The sequence below is a fragment of the Suricata suricatta genome, chromosome 4, assembly GCF_006229205.1.
Source record: "Suricata suricatta isolate VVHF042 chromosome 4, meerkat_22Aug2017_6uvM2_HiC, whole genome shotgun sequence".
NCBI classification, from domain to species: Eukaryota; Metazoa; Chordata; class Mammalia; order Carnivora; family Herpestidae; genus Suricata; species Suricata suricatta.
Genome location: NC_043703.1, coordinates 53,698,562 through 53,723,644, shown reverse-complemented (window position 1 = coordinate 53,723,644; position 25,083 = coordinate 53,698,562). Strand labels below are relative to the sequence as shown.

The 25,083-nt window shown below is 39.3% G+C and overlaps 1 protein-coding gene and 1 pseudogene across 1 annotated transcript in view; both read left to right on the top strand.

The window, feature by feature from the left end:
* Positions 1-3,599, top strand: part of NUFIP1 (nuclear FMR1 interacting protein 1) — a 40,481-nt gene extending 36,882 nt beyond the window's left edge. The window contains exons 9-10 of the mRNA XM_029936706.1: positions 1,805-2,007; positions 3,317-3,599. Coding sequence (XP_029792566.1) covers positions 1,805-2,007; positions 3,317-3,433 — 320 coding nt within the window. The 3' untranslated portion in view covers positions 3,434-3,599. The remainder of the gene's footprint in view (positions 1-1,804; positions 2,008-3,316) is intronic.
* Positions 3,600-11,822: 8,223 nt separating this feature from the next.
* Positions 11,823-19,975, top strand: LOC115290577 (annotated as a pseudogene).
* The last annotated feature ends 5,108 nt before the right edge of the window (positions 19,976-25,083 follow it).

Here is a 25,083-nt window from a genome sequence, read left to right as displayed (position 1 = left end):
TGGTCAGAGAACATACTTTGTACACTTTCAGGGTGGTTTCTTTTTCTTTTTTCAATTTATTGAGACTTGTTTTATAGCCTAACACAAGATGAATGTTCATGAGAACTTGGCAAAAATATGTTTTGGGTTGACTGCTTGTCAGTTTGTTGTTAGTGGTACTCAGGTCTTCTATATCCCTCTTGTTTTCTGTTTAATTGTTCTTCAGTTACTGAGAGCAGAATGTTAGAAGTCTCCAACCTTAACAATACATTGGTCTATTTCTTGGTTTAGTTCTATGAGCTTTTGCTACATGTATAGTGAAACTCTTTTATTAGGTGTTACTGTTTTGCCTTCTTGATGAATTGACTTCTTTATCAGTTGAACTGTCTCTGTCCCTGGTAATAGCCCCTGTTCTGATATTCCCTTTGTCTGATATTGATATAGCTGAGCAGGTGTTTTTATGATTGCCCTATGCATGGTATCTTCTTCTCTTTTCTTACTTTAAAAAAAATTATTTATTTATTTTGAGGGGGGAGGGCCAGAGCGAGGGGGGAACAGAGGATCTGAAACTGTCTTTGTACAGATGACAGAAGAGAGCCTGATGTGGGGCTCAAACACATGAACTATGAGATCATGACCTGAGCTGAAATCGGACGACTGAGCCATCCAGGTATCCCCTGCCCCCTGCCCTGATTCTTTTACTTTTAATCTGTGACTGGTTGAAGGCAGTCCTTGCTTTGTACTTCTTTGGTAACTTAGATTTAATGCCAGTTCTGTTTGTGCAAAAGCAAGGATTGCCTACAGTTTTTGGTTTCTTGTAGCTACTACATAATTGGTCTTGTGCTTTCCCCCAGTCTGACCACTCACCCTTTTAAGTGTGATGTCTAAATTATTTATATATAGGAATGCCTGGGTGGTTCAGTCAGTTGAGTGTCTGACCTCGGCTCAGGTCATGATCTTGCAGTTCATGAGTTCAAGCCCCACATCGGGCTCTGTGCAGACAGCTCAGAACATGTAGCCTGCTTCTGATTCTGTGTCTCCCTCTGCCCCTTCCCCACTCATGCTCTGTCTCTCTCTCTCTCTCTCTCTCTCTCTCAAAAATGAGTAAAGGTTAACAAAAATAAAAATGTATTTATATATGTTGTAATTATTGATATGGCTTGTTTCTTTTTGTCTCACCTGTTTTTCCTTTGCATTTATCTTGCCTTATTTTTAGGGTAGTGCAAATATGGGTTTATTAGTTGAACCTCTCTTATTTTTTAGGAATTGTTCTGAGTTTATAGTGTGCATTTTCAGCTTGTCACAGTATACTTTCAATGATATTACACCACTTCACATATACTTTAAGAATTTTATAGCAATATACTTAATTTCCTTTTCCCTTCCTTAGTGCTGTTGTTATTGTGGGTTTTCCGATAGATGTTATGAATCCCACATACATTGTTATTATTTTGTTTTGAATAGACAGTTTTCTTTAAAACCTTTTTCAAATGAGAACAAATGTCTTTTGTATTTATCCACGTACTGACTCTTTCTGACATTCTTCATTTTTTGCGTAGATCCAGGTTTTCATTTGGTATTATTCTCTTCATAGGGATCACTTTCTGTAGCTCTTTCTGGTACTCTTCGATTTTCACAAGTTATATTCCCAGCTTGAAAAATATTTTACTATATTGTAAATGCCTTGTTTTTATTACTAAATAGCCAGTATTATGGCTGCTGGGGGGATTATTATGGGCTTTTTTTTTTTTTTTTTTTTGGAAAGTTTACCTGTTTTTTTTTTTTGTTGTTATTTATTTTTGTATTTGTTCTTCATCACATTTAGAAGCTCCCATTAAGACCGAAGCAGACATCGTGGTGGAAGATGAGGTTCTTCATAGTGAACCTCCTCAGCGACCAAGTCAAGATGTTAAAGTGACTGTTAGAAAGAAAGGTTTTAAAAAGACAAACCCTAAGAGGAGAAAAGATTATCACAACTATCAAACATTATTTGAACCAAGAACACACCATCCACATCTCCTAGAGATGGTAAATGATTTTTGTTTATATTCTAATCTTTGTGTTCTTCTCATATGAAGACAGAGCCACTGCGTTTGTGCGTGTGTGGGTTCAATGTGTGTCTTTTAAGGTTATCAGTGACATTTGCTGCTTGAAGACTCATCTGTGTATCTTAAGTTTGAAGCTTCATTTGGCATATAGCCGATGTTCAGTAAATGTGTGGAATAGTTACACTTTTCAAAACTGCTTGAAAGAAAAGACTCTAGATTTAACTGATTGGTAGAGAAATATGCATTCAGGTTACTGACATTCTTAAAAGTTTTCATTGAAAACACAGCTAAATACAATGGCAGACTAAAGGGAGAAAGAGGTTTTTATGTGTTTATTTTGTGCATTATTGGCTTTATTCTCAGTGTGATTTGCTGAAAAATCTATTTCTTCACATTTTAAAAGAGGAAGCAGCACTTTTGATTCTAAGTAATGGACTTGAGACTGTTCAGTGATCCAGGACTTTTCATGCTAAGAGTGATAGAAAATATTCCAAATTTTTTACTAGAATTGTAGAACTGTTGACATAGTGTGAAAGTCTGTTTTTGTGCCATCAGGTAAGTGCTTGTGCTGTAGCTAAAGCGTTCTGTCCCTACACCCTTTGAGGTGTTACATGTAGACACTGTTGCTTCTTCTTCCTCTTCTTCTTTTTCTTCTTCTTATTACATAAATGTAAATTTCAGCGCTTATATAAAGTAAATAGCATTTTTAAAATACTTACCTTACAAGTGGTAAATTAAATCCTCTCTCCACTGCACATTTAATCCTCTGTGATGTTTGTAGACATCAGAAAAGAAATTGAGTGATCTTACTCTTTTTGGCAAATCACATATGATTCCTTGGCTGTGTATTTCTTCTAAATATCAGGGATTTTTAGATTTCTTTCAGTTACATTAAGTGCAAAAATTAGAAGTTGTACAGGTCCAGGAATGTTGGGATTTTTTTTACTGCTGGTTTCATTATTACTATATTTACTATATTGCTTATCAATTTCTGTACTGTTTGTAAGTTTGGTTTTAGGAGAGTCCTCTTTAACAGGATTTGTAGATTAAAGAATTGCAGACTTTTAAATAGGTATTTCCTGTCCTTTGTTAGATATTCTTAGAGAGGACCCCAAATGTGAACATTTGTGCTGTTTAAAAAGCTATATAGTTTTGGTGTAAGTTAAAAGGAAATGTTCCTGCATTGTTTTCTTTTTTAACAAATTGTTTAAATATAATAATATTTTAGATTGTGTTTCTTGGATATATTTTATTTATCAGTTAATCATTTTATTTTTTTATTTTTTTAGCTTTTGGCTCCAGACATTCGACATGAAAGAAATGTGATTTTGCAGTGTGTTCGGTACATCATCAAAAAGGACTTTTTTGGACTTAATACTAATTCTGCAAAATCTGAAGATGTATAGGTATCTGATGTTTCAGCACTCACGTAACTCCTGAAGTTAGTAGAGGAAAACCTTTCTAAAAGAAAACTGGGTTAATAATTGAAGTGTCAGCCTCATGGGATATTATGTTGGATTTTTAATTCTTTTCCTTTGAATCTATGCAAATAAATACATAACTGATTTTTAAGCTGTGTCTGTTTTGTTGGGGCTGTGCATAATAATTGCTGGCAGAATTCTACTTTTTTTTGTTGTTGTTTATTTGTATATATTGCAGTTACATAAAGTAGTTTGCTCTTGGGCCAGTTAAGAATTGAAGATACTTGTTTAGTAGTAAAGAAAAAGGCTTTAAAAACGTTTAATTCAGCTGAGCAAAGCTGTAGATTAGGGAGAGGAATACAGTCATTTTACTTTTAATGCAGGAGAGCAAGAATCATTCTATAACTGTAGTAAGGGGGATTATTTTAAAAATAAACCATATCAAATTCACACCGAAAATCTTGAAATTTAAAATTTCCCTCTTTATTTGAAAGGACATTTCAAAATTCACTTATTGTCACTACTTAAGTAGTTCAAATATTGAATGTTTGGAATATTAATATAGATATGGCCACTGTGTGTGTTTGGATTCACGGAAAGTGCTTCTTTTTGATATAGTTCAGAATTGTACCTCTTCTCCTGGTGTGATCATGCAGGATTTGTTTCAGATTAATCTCTAATATCTTGGTGTGTGTTTGTGTGTGTCTTAACAGTATGTGTAGTTATTTAGACAACTGTAAGTTTTACTGTTTCCTTCTCACTGCCTTCTTTTCATCCCAGGCTGAGTTTTTTGGTGTACTACAGTACACCTTTAAGTCATTAAATGTTGAATCCTCTATTTGAATTTTTTAAAAATTGAGTTTTCTGCTATTCTGACACTGGAAAACTTTTAGGATTTTCTTTTTATGCTTTGAGTCCTAAAATTTCACCCGTATGTGTCTGGGTATGTGGGACATTCCTCATACCCCGTGGTCCTTTCACTCTGCAGAATTGGACCATTCTTGGCACTGAGGGCAGCTCTAGAATGACATCTTTAGTGACTTTCTTTCCATTTTATCTGTTTCGTTTTTCTGCAACTCTTACCAAGTAAGTGTGGGACCTCCTGCCTTCATCTTCTGTCATTGGACATTTATATTTTGTCTTGGTCTTTTTGTTCCATTCTGGAAGACTTCTTCAGATGTTATTTTCCAGGTCACTGATTCCCTCTTCAGACATGTCCATGACATTAGTATTTTAGCTTTTAAGTTTAGTAATTTGTTTTTAAATATTGAAAATTGCTTTCTTGTTCTTACTGCTTTTCTCATAGACTGAGTACCCTTCTGTTTCTGGGGATAGCAATTAGAATTTTCACTTTATTTTCTATTCCTTTAATTACTCTTGTCCCTTCTATCAACTATTTTAATTTGTTCAGTTTACTAATTATGTTTACCGCTATTTGTTGTCTTTAAAGGATCACTCTTACATATGAAAGATTTACTTGATGAATGTATTGGTAGTTGGGTGTGGATTTTCCCCACATTGGTAGAAGCCACCTTTTTGCCAAAAGACTTTTGACCTAGAAAAGGGGGCTTGTTCATGCGGACTTTTTAGAATACATGGATGGGGAGTGGGCAGGAGATCTGGGTTCTTGTCTCATCTTCACCCCCATCTCTTTGCCAAAATAAAACTGCCTTCCTTCTGAGAATAGAGCTCTTCTCTCTGGGGCCGAGCTCTCCCACTGCCTCCAAACACTTGGTTTTGGAGGCGGGCAAGGTTCAGACTTGACAGTCACAGGTGGAGGCCCCCACCTTTCCGTCACTTGTTGATTCAGTTTAGAGTCTCCTTGAAATTGCTTTTACCTTTTCTATTGGTGTCCCCAGGGCTGATTTGGGCTGAGGCCCTTGTCTCTTGTTTTTTGTTAGTCTGCTCAGCTTTACAGTGGTTCTCAAACTTCAGTGGGCATGAGAATCACCCGGAGGGCTTCTTAAATCCAGATTTCAGGTCCCCACCTCTAAAGATTATAATTAAGGAGGTTGGGATGTGGCCTGTGAATTTGCATTTTTTTCTTTCCTGTTTGTTTATTTATTTATTTATTAAAATTTATATCCAAGTTAGTTAGCATGTAGTGCAACAATGATTTCAGGAGTAGATTCCTTAATGCCCCTTGCCCATTAGCTCTTCCCCCCTCCCACAATCCCTCCAGTAACCCTCTGTTCTCTGTATTTAAGAGTCTCTTATGTTTTATCCCTCTCCCTGTTTTTTTTTTAATTATTTTTGCTTTCCTTCCCTTAGGTGTATCTGTTTTGTATCTTAAAGTCCTGATAGGAGTGAAGACATATGATACTTATTTTTCTCTGACTAATTTCACTTAGCATAATACCCTCTAGTTCCATCCATGTAGCTGCAAATGGCAAGATTTCATTCATTCTCACTGCCGAGTAATACTCCTGTGTGTGTGTGTGTGTGTGTGTGTGTGTGTGTGTGTGTGCGTGCGCCACATCTTCTTTATCCATTCATCCATCGATGGACATCTGGGCTCTTTCCATACTTTGGCTATTGTCTATAGTGCTGCTATAAACATTGGGGTGCATGTGCCCCTTCAAAACAGCATACCTATGTCCCTTAGATAAATACCTAGTAGTGCAGTTGCTGGGTGATAGGGTATTCTATTTTTAGTTTTCTGAGGAACCTCCATACTGTTTTCCAGAGTGGCTGCACAAGTCTTTCCCACCAGCAGTGCAAAAGAGATCCTCTTTCTCCGCATCCTTGCCAACATCTGTTGTTGCCTGAGTTGTTAATGTTAGTCATTCTGAGAGGTGTGAAGTGGTATCTCAATGTGGTTTTGATTTGTATTTCCCTGATGATGAGTGATGTTGAGCATTTTTTCATGTGTCAGTGTCTTTGGAGAAGTGTCTATTCATGTCTTTGGCACATTTCTTCACTGGATTATTTGGTTTTTTGGGTGTTGAGTTTGATAAGTTCTTTATAGATTTTGGATACTAACTCATCTAATATGTCGTTTGCAAATCTCTTCTCGCATTCCAATGGTGGCCTTTTCGTTTTCTTGATTGTTTCCTTCTCTGTGCAGAAGCTTTTTATTTTGATGAAGTCCCAATAGTTCATTTTTGCTTTGGTTTTCCTTGCCTCTAGAGACGTGTTGAGTAAGAAGTTGCTGCAGCCACGGTCAAAGAAGTTTTTGCCTGCTTTCTCCTCTAGGATTTTGATGGCTTCCTATCATACATTTAGGTCTTACATCCATTTTGAGTTTATTTTTGTGTGTGGTGTAAGAAAGTGGTCCGGGTTCATTTTTCTGCATGTCCCTGTTCAATTTTTCCAGTACCACATGCCAAAGAGACAGTCTTTATTCCATCGGATATTCTTTTCTGTTTTGTCAAAGTTTAGTTGGCCATACTTTGTGTGTCCATTTCTGGGTTCTCTATTTGTTCCATTGATCTGAGTGTCTGTTTTTGTGCTAGTACCATACTGTCTTAATGATTACAGCTTTGTAATACAGCTTAAAGTCCAGGATTGTGATGCCTGCAGCTTTAGTTTTCTTTTTCAAGATTGCTTTAGCTATTCGGGGTCTCTTCTGGTTCCATACAAATTTTAGGATTGTTTGTTCTAGCTCTATGAAAAATGCTGATGTCATTTTGATGGTATTGCATTGAATATGTAGGTTGCTTTGGATAGTATTGACATTTTAACAATATTTGTTCTTCCTATCCAGGAGCATGGAATAGTTTTTCTTTTTTGTGTGTCTTCTACGATTTCTTTCATACGTTTTTTTATTGTTTTCAGTGTATAGATTTTTCACCTCTTTGGTTAGATTTATTCCTTGGTATTTTGTGGGTTTTGGTGCAATTATAAATGGAATTGATTCCCTGATTTCTCTTTCTGTTGCTTTATTATTGGTGTATAGAAATGCAACTGATTTCTGTGCATTGATTTTATATCCTGAGACTTGGCGGAATCCATGGATCAGTTCTAGCAGATTTTTGGTGGAATCTTTGGGTTTTCCGTATATAGTATCATGTAATCTGTGAAGAGTGAAAGTTTGACCTCTTCCTTGCTGATTTGGATGCCTTTTATTTCTTTGTGTTGGCTGATTGCTGAGGCTAAGACTTCCAATACTAGTCAAATAACAGTGGCGAGAGTGGACTGTTTTGTTCCTGCCTTGGGGGAAAGCTCTCAGTTTTTCCCCATTGAGGATGATATTATTGTTGGGTCTTTCATATATGCCTTTTATGATCTCAAGGTATGATTCTTCTATCCCTACTTTCTTGAGGGTTTTTAATCAAGAAAGTATGCTGCATTTTGTCAAATGTTTTCTCTGCATCTATTGAGAGGATCATGTGGTTCTTGTCATTTCTTTTATTAATATGATGCATCACATTGTTTTGTGGATATTGAACCAGCCCTGCATCCCAGGTATAAATCCTACTTGATTGTAGTGAATAATTTTTGTAATGTATTGTTGGATCCGGTTGGTTAATATCTTGTTGAGGATTTTTGCTTCCATGTTCATCAGGGAAATTGGTCTGTAGTTCTTCTTTTTAGTGGGGTCTTTGTCTGGTTTTGGAATCAAGGTAATGCTGGTTTCATAGAAAGATTTTGGAAGTTTTCCTTCCCTTTCTATTTTTTGGAAGAGCTTCAAAAGAATAGATGGTAACTGTTCTTTAAATGTTTGGTAGCGGGCCCCTGGGTGGCTCAGTTGCTTAAGCGTCTGACTTCAGCTTAGGTCATGATCTTACGGTTCATGGGTTTGAGCCCTGCATTGGGCTCTGTGCTGACGACAGCTAGCTGAGAGCTTGGAGACTGTCTTTGGATTCTGTGTCTCCCTCTCTTTCTGACCCTCCCTTGCTCACGCTGTCTCTCTGTTTCTGTCTCTCTCTGTCAAAAATAGACAAAATGTTAAAAAATATTAAAAAAAAATAAATGTTTGGTAAAATTTCCCTGGAAAGCCATCTGGCCCTGGAGTCTTGTTTTTTGGGAGATTTTTGATAAGTAATTTGATTTCTTTACTGGTTATGGGTCTCTTCAAATTTTCTATTTCTTCCTGTTTCAGTTTTGGTAGTTTATATGTTTTTAGGAATTTGTCCATTTCTCCCAGATTGCCCATTTTATTGGCGTATAATTGCTCATAATATTATCTCATTATTGTTTGTATTTCTGCTATCTTGGTTGTGATCTCTCGTCTTTCATTCTTGATTTTATTTGGGTCCTTTCCTTTTTGTTTTTGATCATACTGGCTGGGAGTTTACCAATTTTATTAATTCTTTCAAAGAGCCAGTTTCTGGTTTCATTGATCTGTTCTACTGCCCTTTTGTTTTTGTTTTTGTTTCGATAGCATTGATTTCTGTTCTAATCTTTATTATTTTATGTCTTCTGCTTGTTTGGAGTTTTATTTCCTGTTCTTTTTCAAGCTTTTTAAGGTGTAAGGTTTGGTTGTGTTTCTGAGAACTTTCTTCCTCCTTTAGGAAGGCCTGGATTGCTATGTACTTCCCTCTGATGACTGCCTTTGCTGCATCCCAGAGTTTTGTGCTGTGGTGTCATCATTTTCATTGGCTTCCATGTACTTTTTAATTTCCTCTTTAACTTCTTGGTTAGTCCATTCCTTCTTTAGTAGGATGTTGTTTAGTCTCCAAGTATTTGTTATATTTCCTAATTTTTTCATGTGTTTGATTTCGAGATTCATAGCATTGTGGTCTGAAAATAGGCACGGTATAATTCCCATCTTTTTGTACTTGTTGAGGGCTGATTTGTGTCCAAGTGTGTGATCTGTTTTGGAGAATGTTCCATGTGCACTGGAGAAGAATGCGTATTCCACTGCTTTAGAATGAAATGTTCTGAATATATCTGTTAAGTCCAACTGATCCAGTGTGTCACTAAAGCCATTATTTCTTTGTTGATTTTCTATTTGGGTGATCTGTCCATTGCTGTAAGTGGGGTGTTGAAGTCTCCTACTATTATGGTATTATTATCAATGAGCTTCTTTATGTTTGTGATTGTTTTATATATTTGGGTACTTTCACATTTGGATGACAAATGTTTATAATTGTTAGGTCTTCTTGGTGGATAGACCCCTTAATTATGATATAATGCCCTTCTTCATCTCTTGTTACAGTCTTAATTTAAAAATCTAGATTGTCTGTTATTAGTATGGCTACTCCAACTTTCTTTTGTCGACCATTAGCATGACAGATGGTCCTCCATCCCCTTACTTTCAATCTGAAGGTGTCTTTAGGTCTTTAACATGTGTCTCTTGTAAACAGCATATAGATGGATCTCATTTTCTTATCCATTCTGTTACCCTGTGTCTTTTGATCAGAACATTTAGTCCATTGACATTTAGAATGAGTACTGAAACGTATGACTTTATTGCCATTATGTTGCTGGAGTTGGAGTTTCTCATGGTATTCTCTGGTCCTTTCTAGTCTTTGTTGCTTTTGGTACATATGTATGTATGTATGTATGCATGTATGTATGTATTTTTTCATCTTTACTCACTTCAAAGATTCCCCCTTAAAATTTCTTACGAGGCTGGTTTAATGATCATGAACTCTTTTCAATTTTTGTCTGGAAACTTAAAAAAAAATTTTTGTTTTAATGTTTTTATTTATTTTTGAGAGAGAGAGAGAGACAGTGTGAGCAGGGGAGGGTCAGAGAGAGAAGGAGTCACAGGATCTGAAGACAGGCTCCAGGCCGTGAGATCATGACCTGAGCCTGTCGGCCGCTTACCCGACACCCAGGCACCCCTGTCTGGAAACTTTTAATCTGTCCTTTTTGAATGACAGCCTTGCTGGATAAAGAATTCTTGGTTGCATATTTTTCTGATTCTGCACATTGAATTTATCAAGCCACTCCTTTCTGGCTTGCCATGTCTATGTGAATAGGTCTGCTGCCAACCTGATCTGTCATCCCTTGTAGGTTAAGGGCTTTATTTCCCTTGCTGCTTTCATGATTCTTTCCTTGCCTGAGTATTTTGTGAATTTGACTATGATATGCTTTGTTGATGGTTGGTTTTTATTGAATCTAATGGGAGTCTTCTGTGATTCCTGGATTTTGATGTCTATGTCTTTCCCCAGGTTAGGAAAGTTTCCACTCTGATTTGCTCACATAACCATTCTACAGCCCTTTTTCTCTTTCTTCATCTTCTGAGACCTGTATGATTCTGATGTTCCTTTTTAATGAGCCACCGATTTCTCTAATTCTTAAGTTGTGCTTTTTTGTCTTTGTCTCCCTCTTTTTTTCTGCTTCATTGTTCTCCATAGATTTGTCCTCTGTATTGCTGATTCACTGCTCTGCCTTACTCGTTCTTGCTCCTGTGGCATCCATTCCAGATTGCAGCTCAGTTACAGCATTTTTTACTTCATCCTGACTAGCTTTTACTTTTTTTTTTTTTATCTCCGCAGAAAGGGATTCTAATGTATTTTCAGCTCCAGCTAGTATTCTTATTATTGTGATTCTGAATTCTGGTTCAGACATCTTGCTTGTATCTGTGTTGATTAAGCCCCTGGCAGTTGTTTCTTCCTGCTCTTTCTTTTGGAGTGAATTGCTTCATTTCATCATTTTGAAGGAAGAAAATGAATTAATAAAGTAAAAAAAAAAATCAAAAATATAAAATTAAAAACAACAGAATAAAAAACCAAATGATGCTAGAGCCTAGGTATGTTTTGGTTTGGTTATTGAAAAGAGCTTGATAGATTAAAGGGGGGAGGGAAACACCTGAAAATTTGAAAAAATGAATACAATGAAATAGAATAAAATGAAATGATGGAAGTAAAATAGATTTTGAAAAATTTACAAAAACGTAAAAAATATAGTAGAAAAATTAAAAATATTTTAGTAAAAATTGAAAATAAAAATAATTATTTTTCTTTCTGTATTCAAGAAAAAAGAAATGAATAGATGGACCACGAAACAGACCGAAATATGATTGAAATTACATCGTTTTCCCCTAGGAGTCAAATTATGAAGCAATTTATAGTCCCTAAACTAAGCAGGTGGAGAGCCTTGTGGCGTTCCTGAAGAGCGAGGTTGGCCCATTTGGGCGGGGCTTAGTGTAACGCTCCGGTCCCCACCAGAAGGCGCTGTGTAGCTCACTGGGGTAGACTGCTGTGCTCGTAGATCTGTATGCGCATGGGCGGGAGGGGTGAAAATGGCGTCAGCTACCCACTCTCTAGCGCAGTGCTGTTCTCCCCGATCAGCAATTGCACACCGTGCTTTGTCTCCGGCTTCCATTCACTTCTTCCTACTTTTACACTGTTTGTGACTAAACCGTCAGGTTGCCAGGTGGCACCTCCCTCCTGAGTTTTACCTAAGGTGCGGCTGTTCTTCCCGACCCCTCACTTCTGAGGGACTGCGGCTTTGACCCCTCAGACCTTCTGGGGGAACAATGGCTGGTGCCGGCCACACCCATGAACCGTCACAGGACCCTGCTGCTGATGCACAGAGACTGCGGCGGGTACCAGCCTGCCCCAGGAAAAGTTCATGCCATCCTGTAGCAGCAGCATTTCAGGGATTATAGAAAATCACAACACATCTGGCGGCAGGCTTCCCCCTTTCCGTCCTGTTCCAGCACCAGCGAATGTGCTGGTCGTTCTCCAGGGTCTGCTGTGAGGTTTGCCTGTGGGGTGACCACACAGCCTCTACCCAGTGTCCTGCCAGCAGCGGAACCTCCTTTCCCCGTGTGACCTGAGGACCCCCGGACTTCACTCTGCTCCTGGGGAGTCACCCTTCCCACCAGAGATCGCCAGGTAACGAGCTGTGGAGTTCAGACTCTGTGTTCCTCGTTTATAGAGTCTTAACAGAATTTGAACTCTCTCCTTTCTCCCTCTTTCATTCAGTCCCTGTGGCCACTTCCAGTTTTCCACTTTCTCTCCAGCTGCTTCTGGAGGGGTGCTTTTCCTACCCCCCCCCGCCCCCCGCGTCTCTGTGCTCTCTCTGAAAGCAAAAACAGCTCCCTGCCCCCCGTGGCTCCTCTCTCTGCGCGTGTACCTGCTGAGCTCTGTGGTTCAGGTTGTGCAGATTGTTATGTCAGTCCTCAGATCAGTTCTCTAGGTGTGCAGGATGGTTTAGTGTTGATGTGGCTGTATTTCATGGACCTGAGGCAAAAAAGATTCCATGCTATTCTGCCATCTTGGCCCCTCCCTTCTTAATTTGCGGTTCTAACTAGTTTACAGAGGATGCTGATGAGGCTTGCCTGAAGCACCACATTTTGAGAATCACTTTGAGGAACTTAGGAGTTTCTGATAACGACTGGCACCCCAGTATTACTCCCTATCTTGTATTCCTTCCCTGTTGTAAATCTCCAGTTCTTTTTAAAAATATCATTTCAAGGAATTTAAAGCATAAGGAGAGGCTAGTCCACTGTTTTAACCTAGACTTTTAACTCAGTTTCTTCATTCATTAGGTTCCTCAGCTTTAGAGTTTAAGCATCATTATTTAAAAATTGTTCTTTTTATGGTATTTTAAAAAGCCCTTTATTTTGGAAAATGTCAAACATGTATAAGTGTAGAGAGTGATGTAATGACACCCCTCTTCCCAACTGTTTTGCAGCTTTAATACTTTATTAATCTGTGGCCAATCTTATTTTCATCCAAACATCACTCATTCCTCCCCACCCTGCTGAAGATTATTTTGAAGCAAATGCCCAGACATCTTATTTTTATTCTGATGTTTTTTAGTATGTATCTCTAGAAGGTAAGGACTTAACCCTGCCCCCCCCCCATATCTTAATTTTTTTGTGAGAGAGACAGTGCAAGTGGAGGAGGGGCAGAGAGGGAGAATCTTAAGCAGGTTCTGTACATGCAGAGCCCAATGTGGGGTTCAATTCACAAAACAGATGATGACCTGTGTCGAAACCGAGTCAGAGCTCAACCATCTGAGCCACTCAGGGGCCCTCTCCCCCATGTCCTTAAAATTAATAATTCATTAATAATAACTGTCCAATCAAACAAGTTTTCTATAAGTTGTTAAGATAACATAGTTGAGGGGTCCCTGTGGGGGGCTCAGCTGGTTAAGCCTCTGGCTCTTGATTTCGGCTCATGTCATGATCTCACGATCCGTGAGTTAGAGCCCCGCATCAGACAGTGTGGAGCCTGCTTGGGATTCTCACTCTCCCCCTCTCTTTCTCTTTCTCTTTCAAAGTAAATAAACTGAAAACTTAAAACAAGACAACATAGTTGAGATTGTTCTGTATATTTCATTTTGTACCTTATTTGTAAATCACAAGTGCCATATTGGGGAAATATATTTTGGACACTTAAAAGCTCAACTTGTTTGTTGTTGTTTACTATTCTTATCAGCTTCCTCTCTTCCGTTAAAAAATGGACATTTAAATTCTGAAATGGACAACATATCTGCATTGAAATGTGAAAATGGCAGTGCCAAGTGCAATAGAGCTCAGCGCTGCTACTGTTCCCGGGGAGAGGAAGAGAGGAAAGTCCCGCTGAAGGAACAGGCCAGGGCAGGGGGGTGGTCGTGTATTTAATAAGCATTTGAAAGTTGCCCCGTGGACTTCCTTTGTCCAGTTACTATTTCCCTGATACACAAGGCTGAAATGGACTGAATGGTCATTGTGGGAGAGGAGAAGCCACTTCAACTGTGGTGAAGGCAGGAGCTTCAGAGGGCAGACTTGTTCCAGAACCTTCTCTTTTTAGCATAACTGGAGGCTTGGGAGAGGTGTAGGAAATGATGATTATTTCAAAATTGGGACAGGAGAAGATCGGTACATGTGAGTAGGTATTAAGAGCATATAGAAAAAAAAAATCCCTAAAAACAAAGACCCTAAAGTGAAATTTCTGTTCTTTACAGCTGTTGCCCTTGCCTGTGTGCCCTGCATGGCAGTGCATCCTATGAAATGCCAGCTGTGGCTGGTGTTTGGAACATTTTCTCAGTCTTCTATTGATTTTCTGTACCAGCTGACTTAAATGTGTCTTTGTACACCCCTAGGACAACCTGCAGTGTCTTCACCTGAGAACCTTTCATAGGTTGTGTGGTGTCCAGTTTGTGGTTTCTGGCCGTCTTTATCTCTGGCTGTTAGAGGGCAGTGCCACCATCTCCTGGGTCAAGTATTTGCAGTTTACTGTCTATATATATTTATGTTTTTTAAATGTTTTTATTTGTACAGCTAAACTAGAGGCTTTATTTGGATTTCACCAGTTTTCCATCATGTTCTTTTTGATGATTCAGTTTGGGATACCACATTGCATCTAGTCACTATGTCTCTTAGTTACCTTGTTTTTCTTCTTCTTATTTAATGACAAAAGTAATATGCTCATTGTAAACATTCAAATATTCCTGTAGTATATGAAATTTTAAATATATGGTTTGTTTTGCTCTACTATTCTCATATTACCCAGAGATACCACTGTTAACAGTTTGGCATGTATTTCCAGACTTTTAAGATACACATATTTACAAATACCTAAATATGCTCATATAAATTGTTTTTAAATAGAAAAAGCATCATAGATCTTGCTTTATAAATTTTTTCACTTGACAGTATGTCATGGATATTTATGTGTATATATGTAAATATATGCATGTATGCATATATATGCTTTTACTTTTTAAATCATTCCCCTGTGGGGAAACTTGTTTCCAATTTTTCTCTAATGTTAATGAGACTACAGCGAACACTGCTGCATTTACACTGATTCACATTCTGTGAGTGTGTGTGTGTGTGTGTGTGTGTGTGTGTTTGTTTGTATCTATGAATATTTCTGTAGGAGTCTTGGGCTCAAAGGTCAAATTGCCTTTAAAAGGCTATTTATCAAATGACATTCTTATTAAAAATATGTTTAGAAAACATATCGGAACTTGAAATAAGGAAAATAGATTACTGCATGCCCTTTCAGTGGCCCACAAGAACAGTGGTTCTCAAAGTGTGGCACAAGACCTCTGGGGGTGTCTAAGACCCTTTCAGGGATCTGTGAAATGGAAACTATTTTCATAATTCTAATTCATTATTTGCCTTTTCCACACTCATTCTTTTATGAATGTATAGAGTTTTCCAAAGTTACATGATCTGTGATTCTGTCACTACTCTGACAGCTTCTGGGAAGTGTCCTTGGCTATCTTGTGTTGTCTAGTGTTTTCTTAAGTGGTAGTTTGATGATAAACATACATGAGTTTTTAGAGCTTCACTCCAGTTGTTCTCAGTGCTCTTACTAGCTATCTTTGGTTATGCTTGTTAATATTCTTTGTAACCTTGTGATTATTGGATTAATGTCATCAATATTAAGTGTTATTTTGAAATGCTAATGATTTGGAAGACTTTTAAAATGATGACATTCAACTCAGTGTTTTTGAAGTAGAAAATAGAGACTAAAAACTGTTATTTTATGTTAATACGTAGTTTATTGGTTTTAATTGAATCAATATATTTAAATTTTAATTTCTAATGCCATGTATATTAATAAATATAACCCACATAAACAAAAGCTCTTAGAGAGCTCCGTAATTTTTAAGAGTGTGAAGGAGTCTTAAGACTAAATGTTTGGGAAGTCACTGAACGAGAGCAGTACCTACAAATCCACCTAATGGTTAACTGACCCTTTTGGTTTTACTGATTGACTAGGGCCCAGACTCTGTAAAGCCTGATGTTATCTTGCACCGTATTGATAAGCTGCAAATGATGTATATTTGGTAGTGTGACTTGTTTGTTTTTTCTGGTAGAAAGGAGGGTACAGTTGTTTAGCCTTGTGGCACGTTAATTGTCTGACTTGTTTGTAATCTTACTCCTGCATTCTTTTCCAGTATCTTCTTTGTCATCCTTTGGGGTCCTCTGGTAATAAGTTAAAGAAATCTTTTGCCCTGTGCTTACTATGTAATGTTTCCAACTTTCTGAAAACTATTCTTTGGCAATTACATAAGAATGTCTTTTTACCCATACTCTCCCGCAGTGTATTATACATCTTTTTACTGGTTTTGCTGGTGCATGAGATGTGCCAGGGTGTTTATAAGATATAAAGACTTATAGTTTAAAAAAAAATTGTAAACATTCCCTCAGAGTTCAATGGGTCTTTCTGTTCAGGTGCCTGAAGAGGATTTTAGACTCTAAGAGGGACTAGGCGGTGCCTGGGCTTCCCCTTCCACATCCCAGGTGACATCTTCTTGGGGATCTCCTTCGAAGGTTCCTACCTGTGAGTTTGGCCTGTCCGCAGCTGCCTGTCCAGGGCAGTAGCAGGTCCCCAGTGTTGGACCTTTCACATGTAACACAGATAATCTTGTGGAGGCACAAAAACGTCTCAGAACAGCATTCTGTCAGGTGAGAGAATGGTTCTATATTTGAATGATTCTTTTCTTTGAAGACGATACTATATAATAGGAAACAATCCATGATTATTATGTAATTTCACAGTGATTTCTTTGTAATACCACAGGAGGCAGAGATATTTAATCAAGGTTATATTTTCTTCCCTTTTCTATGTTTTAAAAACTACTGTAATTGCTTCCTTGTGTTATTGGAATGGGAGCAGCAGCCACTTCACGAGTTTTGATTTTACACAATCAAAGATTGCTGGCCCCAAACACCAAATCCAAAGATAACCATTAATTGGGGCCTTTTTTTTTTTATGTTACAATGACCACTGGTTTTTTTGGTCGTTTTCTCACTGGACTGTGGCCTTTTTATATGTTGAAGGAAGTAAGTCATGTATTATTACTTTGTCTGGAAACACACAAAAGTAGTAGTAGACCAGTAGACCAGTCAATATGATTTGCAGATGAGGTGCATAAATCACAGAATATGGACAAATTCCAAAATGGGAAAATTCTTTAAAATGTTACTGCTTGAAAATGAATCTATGATGTATTCTTTCAGCTTGGAAAGTATTTGTGGATTTTGCTTTTAGACATAATATTGGCTCAGTTCCTCTCATATTTATTTGTATGTATATTTAAAACAATGCTGAATCACTGTTTTAGAACATCTAATCCCTTGCAGAAGCAGGAAAAAGAAAAGTTCTGAATTATATACAGATTTGTATTACAAGGCTGGGTGCTTTCTTTTGGATATTTTGAAATTTGGGGACATTTTCAAAAACAGATTTTTAGACTACAATTAAAATAATAAGGTTTGAATTTGGTAGGCACTTACTAGATCTCATTTTGGTGGATGTGGTGATATGAAACTGAGACAGGAGACATTCATCAAAAAACATCAAAATAAGAAAAAAGGTATCAAGTGAAAATAAGGTATCAGTCAACTTATGTACTGAGTCAGACTTGTAGAGCCTGTGGTATTTATTACCGTTAATTGTGTAGAAAGGGAAAATGGCATTTGAAAATTAATTGTTCACCATGTCAGTCACTATTATTTGATATCAGCCAGTGGCTCCCAAACCAGGCTGATGATCTGAATATGGCTTCCTACCCTGAGGTTCTGGTTTTTGTAGATATTAGGAATATTTTAACAAGTTCCACAGGTGATGAATGTGGTTTGACACGTTTGGGAACCACTGATGTCGACCACTGTGTGTTCAGGCATCTTGCTTGTTAAAATACAGATTGTTGGGTCCTCCCCACCTCCCCAGAGTTTCTGACTCCCCAGGTCTCTGGTTGGGCTTGAGAATTTGCAGTGCTATTACGTTCCCAGGAGATGCTGCTGCTGCTTTTGTGGTCCAGGGAACCACACTTAGAGTACTATTGATGTGGATCTTTCCCAAGAACTCCCAGCCCCAGACTGGTCACATTCAGCAAAGAAACAACAAACTGATTCTCTGGCAAGGTCTTGGGTTTCTTTGGTTCAGGCCTTCGCATTTCTTTGTCGTGTTCTACTTGGTGATTTTTTCTTTGGAGTAAACATTAATTGATGGACCTCTATCCCTAAGAAAAGTTTCAAGTGGGAAGAAGATGATGTTTGCTGGTTAGAGTGGCTGGGCAGGGGAATGGAATAGCTGAGGAGGTGTGCAAATCTGGGCTGAAATCCCTCTGTCTTGACCCTGGTTTTTGGTGATCTTGGGCAGGTCACCTAAGATGCTTTCCAGCCACGGAGCTCCAGTCTTGGTTCCTTGCCATTCTTCGCTCCTGCCAGGAGGCCTTTTCTCTTCTTCATACCTGGAACATTCTTCCTTTTCCCTTGTGTCTTGTTATTGCCTGCTTAAACTTGGGTCTCTGCTCAGCAATCACTTCCCTGAGGAAAGCCTTTCCCGACCTCTCTCAGTAGGTCAGGCCCTCCCTTTTTACACACTCAGCACCACGTACCTGCAGTTTTATATTTACTTGTGTGATAACTTGACTTGTGTCTCTCTACTAGACTATAAGCCCTGGGACTTATGCTGTAAAAAAGTTGATCAGTTTGTGTTTCCTATTGATTTCTGGCCACAACACAGAATACCTGGCACATAGTAACTGCATGCATAGCAGTGAATGAGGTCATAAAGGCAAACAGCAGCAAGGGCAGGGTGGGCATCCCAAAACTGACTGCATTCCTGCCTGTGGGTTTCTAGAAGACACAGTTATTATAATAAATTCCCTCTTTTGTACAAATGGACTTACTGGTTTCTGTTATTTGCCAGAGCCCTGGCGGTACAACTATTTATTGAGTGCTTCATATATATGTCAGGCACCAACTGTAGCCTCATGTTTGTCATTGATCTAGGAAGTCAAGAATCTCTGTCTGCTAATATCTTGGGTGTTACTTTTGCCTACGATTCTACAAGCCAATGTGTATTATGAAGATAAGATCTATAGATAGAAGATATATTTCCTTAGTGCTATATTAAGGAAGAATAGCAGAAAGTAATTTTATGCTCAAACTAGATCTTTAAAGTGGTTTTTGGCATTGGGGATAGATGATACCAAAGGAGAGTAAGGTAATTTTTAACTACTTGCAAGCATGACTGCCCTCTCCATATAGTAGAATCTTATAATGGGTAACATCTGGAAAGTGTGTTCATTTTGTAGAGACAGGAGGCTTTAGTTACTGGCAAGAACAGGACTGGAGTAACAATATATATCCAGATTACATCTGTGTCAATGAGAAAAGGGATTGATACCCTATAGTTTAGGAAAATAGATTCAAAGGGACATATTAACCCTAAATAAGAAAGGAGAGACCCTGGCCCAAAGACTCAACCATTCTAATTCCTATAGATAAATCACTGGTATGGAAACATAAGCAATTCAATTATACAATTAATTATTCTTATATAAATATATGTTTACATGCAAGTTTCAGATGAATGCTGAGTTCTCCCAGGGTCTCTAGTGTTTCCTTTTTTCTGGACTGTTTTTTCAAGAATGTTTAGTTCCCTGGGCTTGAACCTAGTTTGAGGCAACATGGCTATACGTGCCAAGAAGTAGGAATTGTCAGTGAATACAGGACTCCTTATGGTACTTCCCTCAGGGAAATGGTGAAGAAGATTGAAATAAGCCAGTATTCCAAGTACACTTGCTCCTTTTGTGGCAAAACCAAGATGAAAAGATGAGCTGTGGGGATCTGGCATTGTGGTTCCTGCATGAAAACCTTAGTGGGTGGTACCTGGACCCACAACACCACTTCCGGCCTTCAGAAGACTGAAGGAGTTGAAAGACCAGTAGAAGCTCCACCATTTGAAACATTGCTAACCTATAACAAATTGGTTAATTGATATAACAAAAAACAAAACAACAACAAAAAGAATGTTTATATAGCAACTGGCCTTGAAAGATGTACTAGCTCTCTGGAGTACAGGGCAGGCAAGCTTACTGCACATTGTAAAAGAATTAGATTCCCTAAGCTTAGGTTTCCTCTCATCTAATTCAACCCACTGCAGGTACAGGTGTCACCTCGCCCTCTTCTCAGTGTCATGTGAGAATTAAGGCTCCAAAAACCTGTTGACACTCTGGCTACTACTATTTCCATGAGTAGAAAGCCTTTGTCAAAGAACCAGGAGTTTTGTGTCTTCTGGCATCCATGAAACTGAGGCTGGCTCACTTGTGGTCATGCTAACTTACACATCTCTTTCCTTATGACAGTGAATTGAAGGCCTGATTTGCTTTTCATACTGGCATCACCAATTTTGATTCTACCAAGTTGAGAGACAATTCCTGGCCTTGGAGAATGAATTAATAGAGACAAGTAAAGACCTTCTGGAAGACAGAACCAGCAGTGGTGTTCTTAGAGAATTTATATGAAATCAGATCAAAAGAGTTCCTTCACTGGCCTTGCATCAGTCAGAATCTAATCAGGAAACAGAAACCATAGCAGGTATTTTTATAAAAAACTTAATATGAGGGACTATTAGATTATTAGGGAAGAGAAGAGGCAAAGAGGGGACACTGGGGTTTCATAGAGGTAAGAATCATGGCAATCACCCCTAGGGCTGGGCTAACAAAAGTAAAAGGCTGGGAGTTTTTGAAACTTAGAAGCTTGGAGGAGGGCTCTGCTGAGCTGGTACTCAGACCTCTGGGGAGGGGATGCTGGCCAGTTAATGTGGGGATCTCTGAGCAGGGAGGGGTGGAGGTGATCAGGCTGTTCAGGAAGTGTTGGAAACAGTTGCTGCTGCTAGGATGAAGAGTGTTGTGTGGTCATGGTCACACTTGGGAACTGGAGGTAAACAACTTCCAAGTCTCCTCCTGCTGCCTCCTACCGAAAGAACCCAACAGGGAGGCAGCTGGCAAAGAGGCATGGCTGCAGAGTTACGTCCCGGCTTCACAGAGCAGAGGATGGAAGGAACCAGCACAAGACTGTTAAAAGCCTGTTTGACCAGAGGTTACAAAATGAGAGAAGGAAATAATTTATTGCCTGAAGAGTCTCCAGCATTAACTTGAACTCAATATCTTTCTCTAGGTCAGGGAAGGGAGTAGCCATAGACGGCCGCCTTGGACATCCTGTATTATTACTTGGCACTATGGGCAATAACCTGGCCTATTTTGTGGGGTACACTAGGTGGAACATGTTCATATGATCCAGGGAGATAGGCCCACTGGCAACTTTATTAGATTGTGTACAATTTTATGGGCTTGTGCAAATTCCCATGTCTGCCCACACCCTGATAAAGACTCATATCTTTTTAAGAGATAGAAAACCACAGATGTTTGATTATATTTCACCCATAATTTGTGTTCCACATGACTTCATTGTATATGAGCTGATTTATAAGCTATAAAGCATAATGCAACCGACAAGTGGTATTTATTATTTGTATTCTTTCTGGTCCTTGGCTGAGTTCCAGAGAGGTTTCTGTATCCAAGGGAAGATTTCAGAGGAGATAAAGATAACATAGAGCAAAAGCTCAGAACTTACAAAATTAACAGGGTGGTTTTATAGTTTTAAGATTTGGTGTTTATAAATAATGGCCCTCTTGACCAATCTTTTTTGAAGTCAGAATTTGGACCCAGATAACTTGGACAAATATCTCAGTAGAAGGCACTCGTCCATGTATTGTTGCTGTTTTAAAACAGCAGTGACTGATTTTGAATATGTAAGTATTTAAAAGTTTAATAATAGGCATGTTTTCCAAATTCCATTTATTTTAATTGAATGGAATGTATTTAGAGTCTGGTACCAGAAACTGTACAAAAAAGCTCTGCTGCATCAAGCTTTCATGGTGGATATTGGTGAGGTCAGAGGTGTTCCAGATGTCAGTCCAGATCTAGATAATTGGCATGGTTAGAACGCGGTGTTGTTCTATCAGCCTTTATTATACTTACCCAATTTATTTTGTTCAGATTATGAATGTTGAGAGGGCTGGCTCATTCTTATTATTGCCTTATGATTTTTAATTTAATAGTTATAAGTGGGGTGCCTGGGTGGCTCAGTCAGTTGTGCATCTGACTCGATTTTGGCTCAGGTCATGATCCCAGGGTCATGAGATCAAGCCCCATGTCAGGCTCTGCACTGAGCATGGAGCCTGCTTGAGGTTCTCTCTCCCTCTCTACCCCTCTCCTCTACTAGTGCTCTCTCTCTCTTAGAAAAAAAGTTCTCATAAGTGAGAACTTAATTGAATCAGTAGCTGGGTAAGATACATGTATATAATAACTCCTCAAACAGATGGAAACTTTTTTCCCCCAGACATAGAGGATGCACACACTTCTGAAATGCCTTTGCTGTGTTTTTAAATTTAACAAGAAAGAAGGCCTGAGGAGAGAAAGATACCACCTGAAGCTAAACAGGTTACTGGTAATTGTCCTGACTGGTGGACTGGAATCGCTTCCCACTCCCCTAATACAAAGGTCATCGACCATCACAGCCATTCCTCTGCTCTATGCCTGTCTGGGTGTGGCACTATCCCAGCCCCTGGAAGGTCTTGGAAAAAGGATACAGTCACTGCTGTTTATGTTAACACTGTATAAGTACGAGTGCCTGTAAATAAGTGAATGACATGTGAACACTTCAGCAAGAAGGGGAGCTGGAATATTCTGGGGAGGCCTGTCATCAGGTGGCTTCAGAGTGGTTTTCAGTGTAAAGGGGAGCACATGGAGGGATGGTTCCAACATAACGAAGGAAGAATCCACATTGCCGAGCCATAGGTGAGGGGCCAGTCTGGAAAGCAGGAGGAAGAGTAAGGAGAAGCAGGATAATGCGTCTTGGCCTGAAGAGGTGTTTTGAAACTGCCAGAGATGCTAACTCTCTCAGGAATCAGAGACCGAGTGTACAGACAGTGGCCAGGTCATATATAAACATAGAAATCTGACCCACACGCTGCACCAGTTTCCCCAGGGAAGCAACCCATGCTCTCCAAGGAAACACTGAGGAAGGCAACCTGCTACAGGTCAGGCTTGTGGGAAGTCAGACTGTTATCTCTAGTAACAAACCAGAAGCTAAACACTAACCCCTATATAACAGTCAGCCCCAAATGGCCAGAACTTGATTCATCACTGACAGCTGCCCTATTTTATTTCCACTTCCAACTAAGCACCAGTCAGATAAAGCTAGATATGCACTCCCTAACCAACCACATAGGATGGCCTGCTTCTAGTTAGCCTGCCTGTAGCTTCCCCACCAGCCTTCAATCTGGGCGCACCTGCAGCTCTCCCTTTGTTTCACCATAAAACTTACCCTCTCCTGTTCCTGCCTTTGAGTCCCTGCCAGAATGCAAGCAACAGAGGCTGGCAACCTTGCTACAGCGAGCTCTGAACAAATAGCCTTTGCTTTTCTCATTCGGTTGGTCTTCCTTTATTTCCACAGGAATATGCTGCTGCCACCGGGTCGGATTTGTGTGCTGCATGGCTTCCCCCTTGCGTTTCTGTTTCTACTTTAACAAGCATCATTTGTCCTTACCTTGGCATTCTTCCCAGGGGAATAATAGAAAAAAGCTAGATTAACAGCAGTGTCGATGCAAGTCTACTTTTTGAGGGTCACTAAGAAATGCTGTGGATTGTCTCCTTTTAGGTAGGGTGGCAAGAACTCGGGCTCCAACGGAACGGGCAGTGGGAGACAGCACTGTTCTGATGTGGTCTGAATAGCTTTATAATTTTAAAGGATTGCTAAGGGGAAGTTCAACTCCTCTTGACAACCCTGTACTTAGTAGTACATCCTAGTCCTCTTTATAAAAGTTTTATTATCCTAAGAGTGGCTCCAAAGAAATATATTGTGGTTCCACAGTGTCTAATGGTTAGGAACTGTCTTTCAGCTACATGGAAGTTAATTATATGTTCTACTGAACGCCCCCTCTGAAAATCACATTTGCTTAAAGATTTGAGGCAGTACTTAGCCTGCTTTCTAATTTGCTGAGTCTCAGCTATCTATGCCTAATGGCAGGAAACGAAAGTCATAATACATTGACTCTAAGAAGAATTCCAATTTGTCCTTGAGTTTTCTGTTTATAAGGCTAATATGTGCATTGCTAAACGTCCTAGTCCCAGCCTCCAGATGTTTGGGTTGAAGCTGCCACTCTGTGCTTGGGAACAGAAAGTTAACAGCACAGGTTCTGAGAGCAGTGAATGGTCAGCAAACATGACTGACTGATAAGAAATCCTGGTATCTACTCTCCTTGTGCCCTGTGATCACATCAGGTGTTTGACACGCTGTGGCTGCAGAGCCAGCTCCCGTCACAGCGTGGACACACAGTGGGAAGTAAGGCTGGATGTGGAAGCCCACGCTCCTGGGCTTGCATGTGGAGCTTCCTCAGTCACCTCAGCTAACCTCTCGGCATTCCCTTCCTCAGGAGCCTCCGTTCCACGCACACTGTCTGCACACATGCGTGTCTTGTAAGTTCTTACTTCCAGGCTTCTGCTCATGTCACATCCTCACACGCCGTGCTCTCCCCACCACCTACACCTGCCCAAAGGCTCCTCATATTTAGAAGCCCAGCTCAGATTCTACGTACTCTTTGACGTTTCTGCGGTTGCCCTCACAAGAAGTGATCTTCTACCTCTGAATTCTCATAGTGGTTATTGTCCAGACCACCCAGAGTGCCCTTCAATGCACGCATCTGTGTGACTGTCTTCATTCGTTCATGCCCAACAGGGGTTTACAGAATAACCACTAAAGCCCAAGTTTTGTTTGAAGCAGGGGATATATCAGTGATCAAAACAGCAGAAATGTTTGCACTCTGGTAGGACAGATAAATATGTATATACATAAACACAGTATATCATGTGCCAGTAGGTGCTTATGAGAAAAGGCAAAGCAGGAAAAGGCAGGTTACTGAAATTTGGGATAAGGTGGTCAGAGAAAGTCTAAGATAATTTCTAAAGGATTTAGGGGGGTCAGGGAGCGAGCT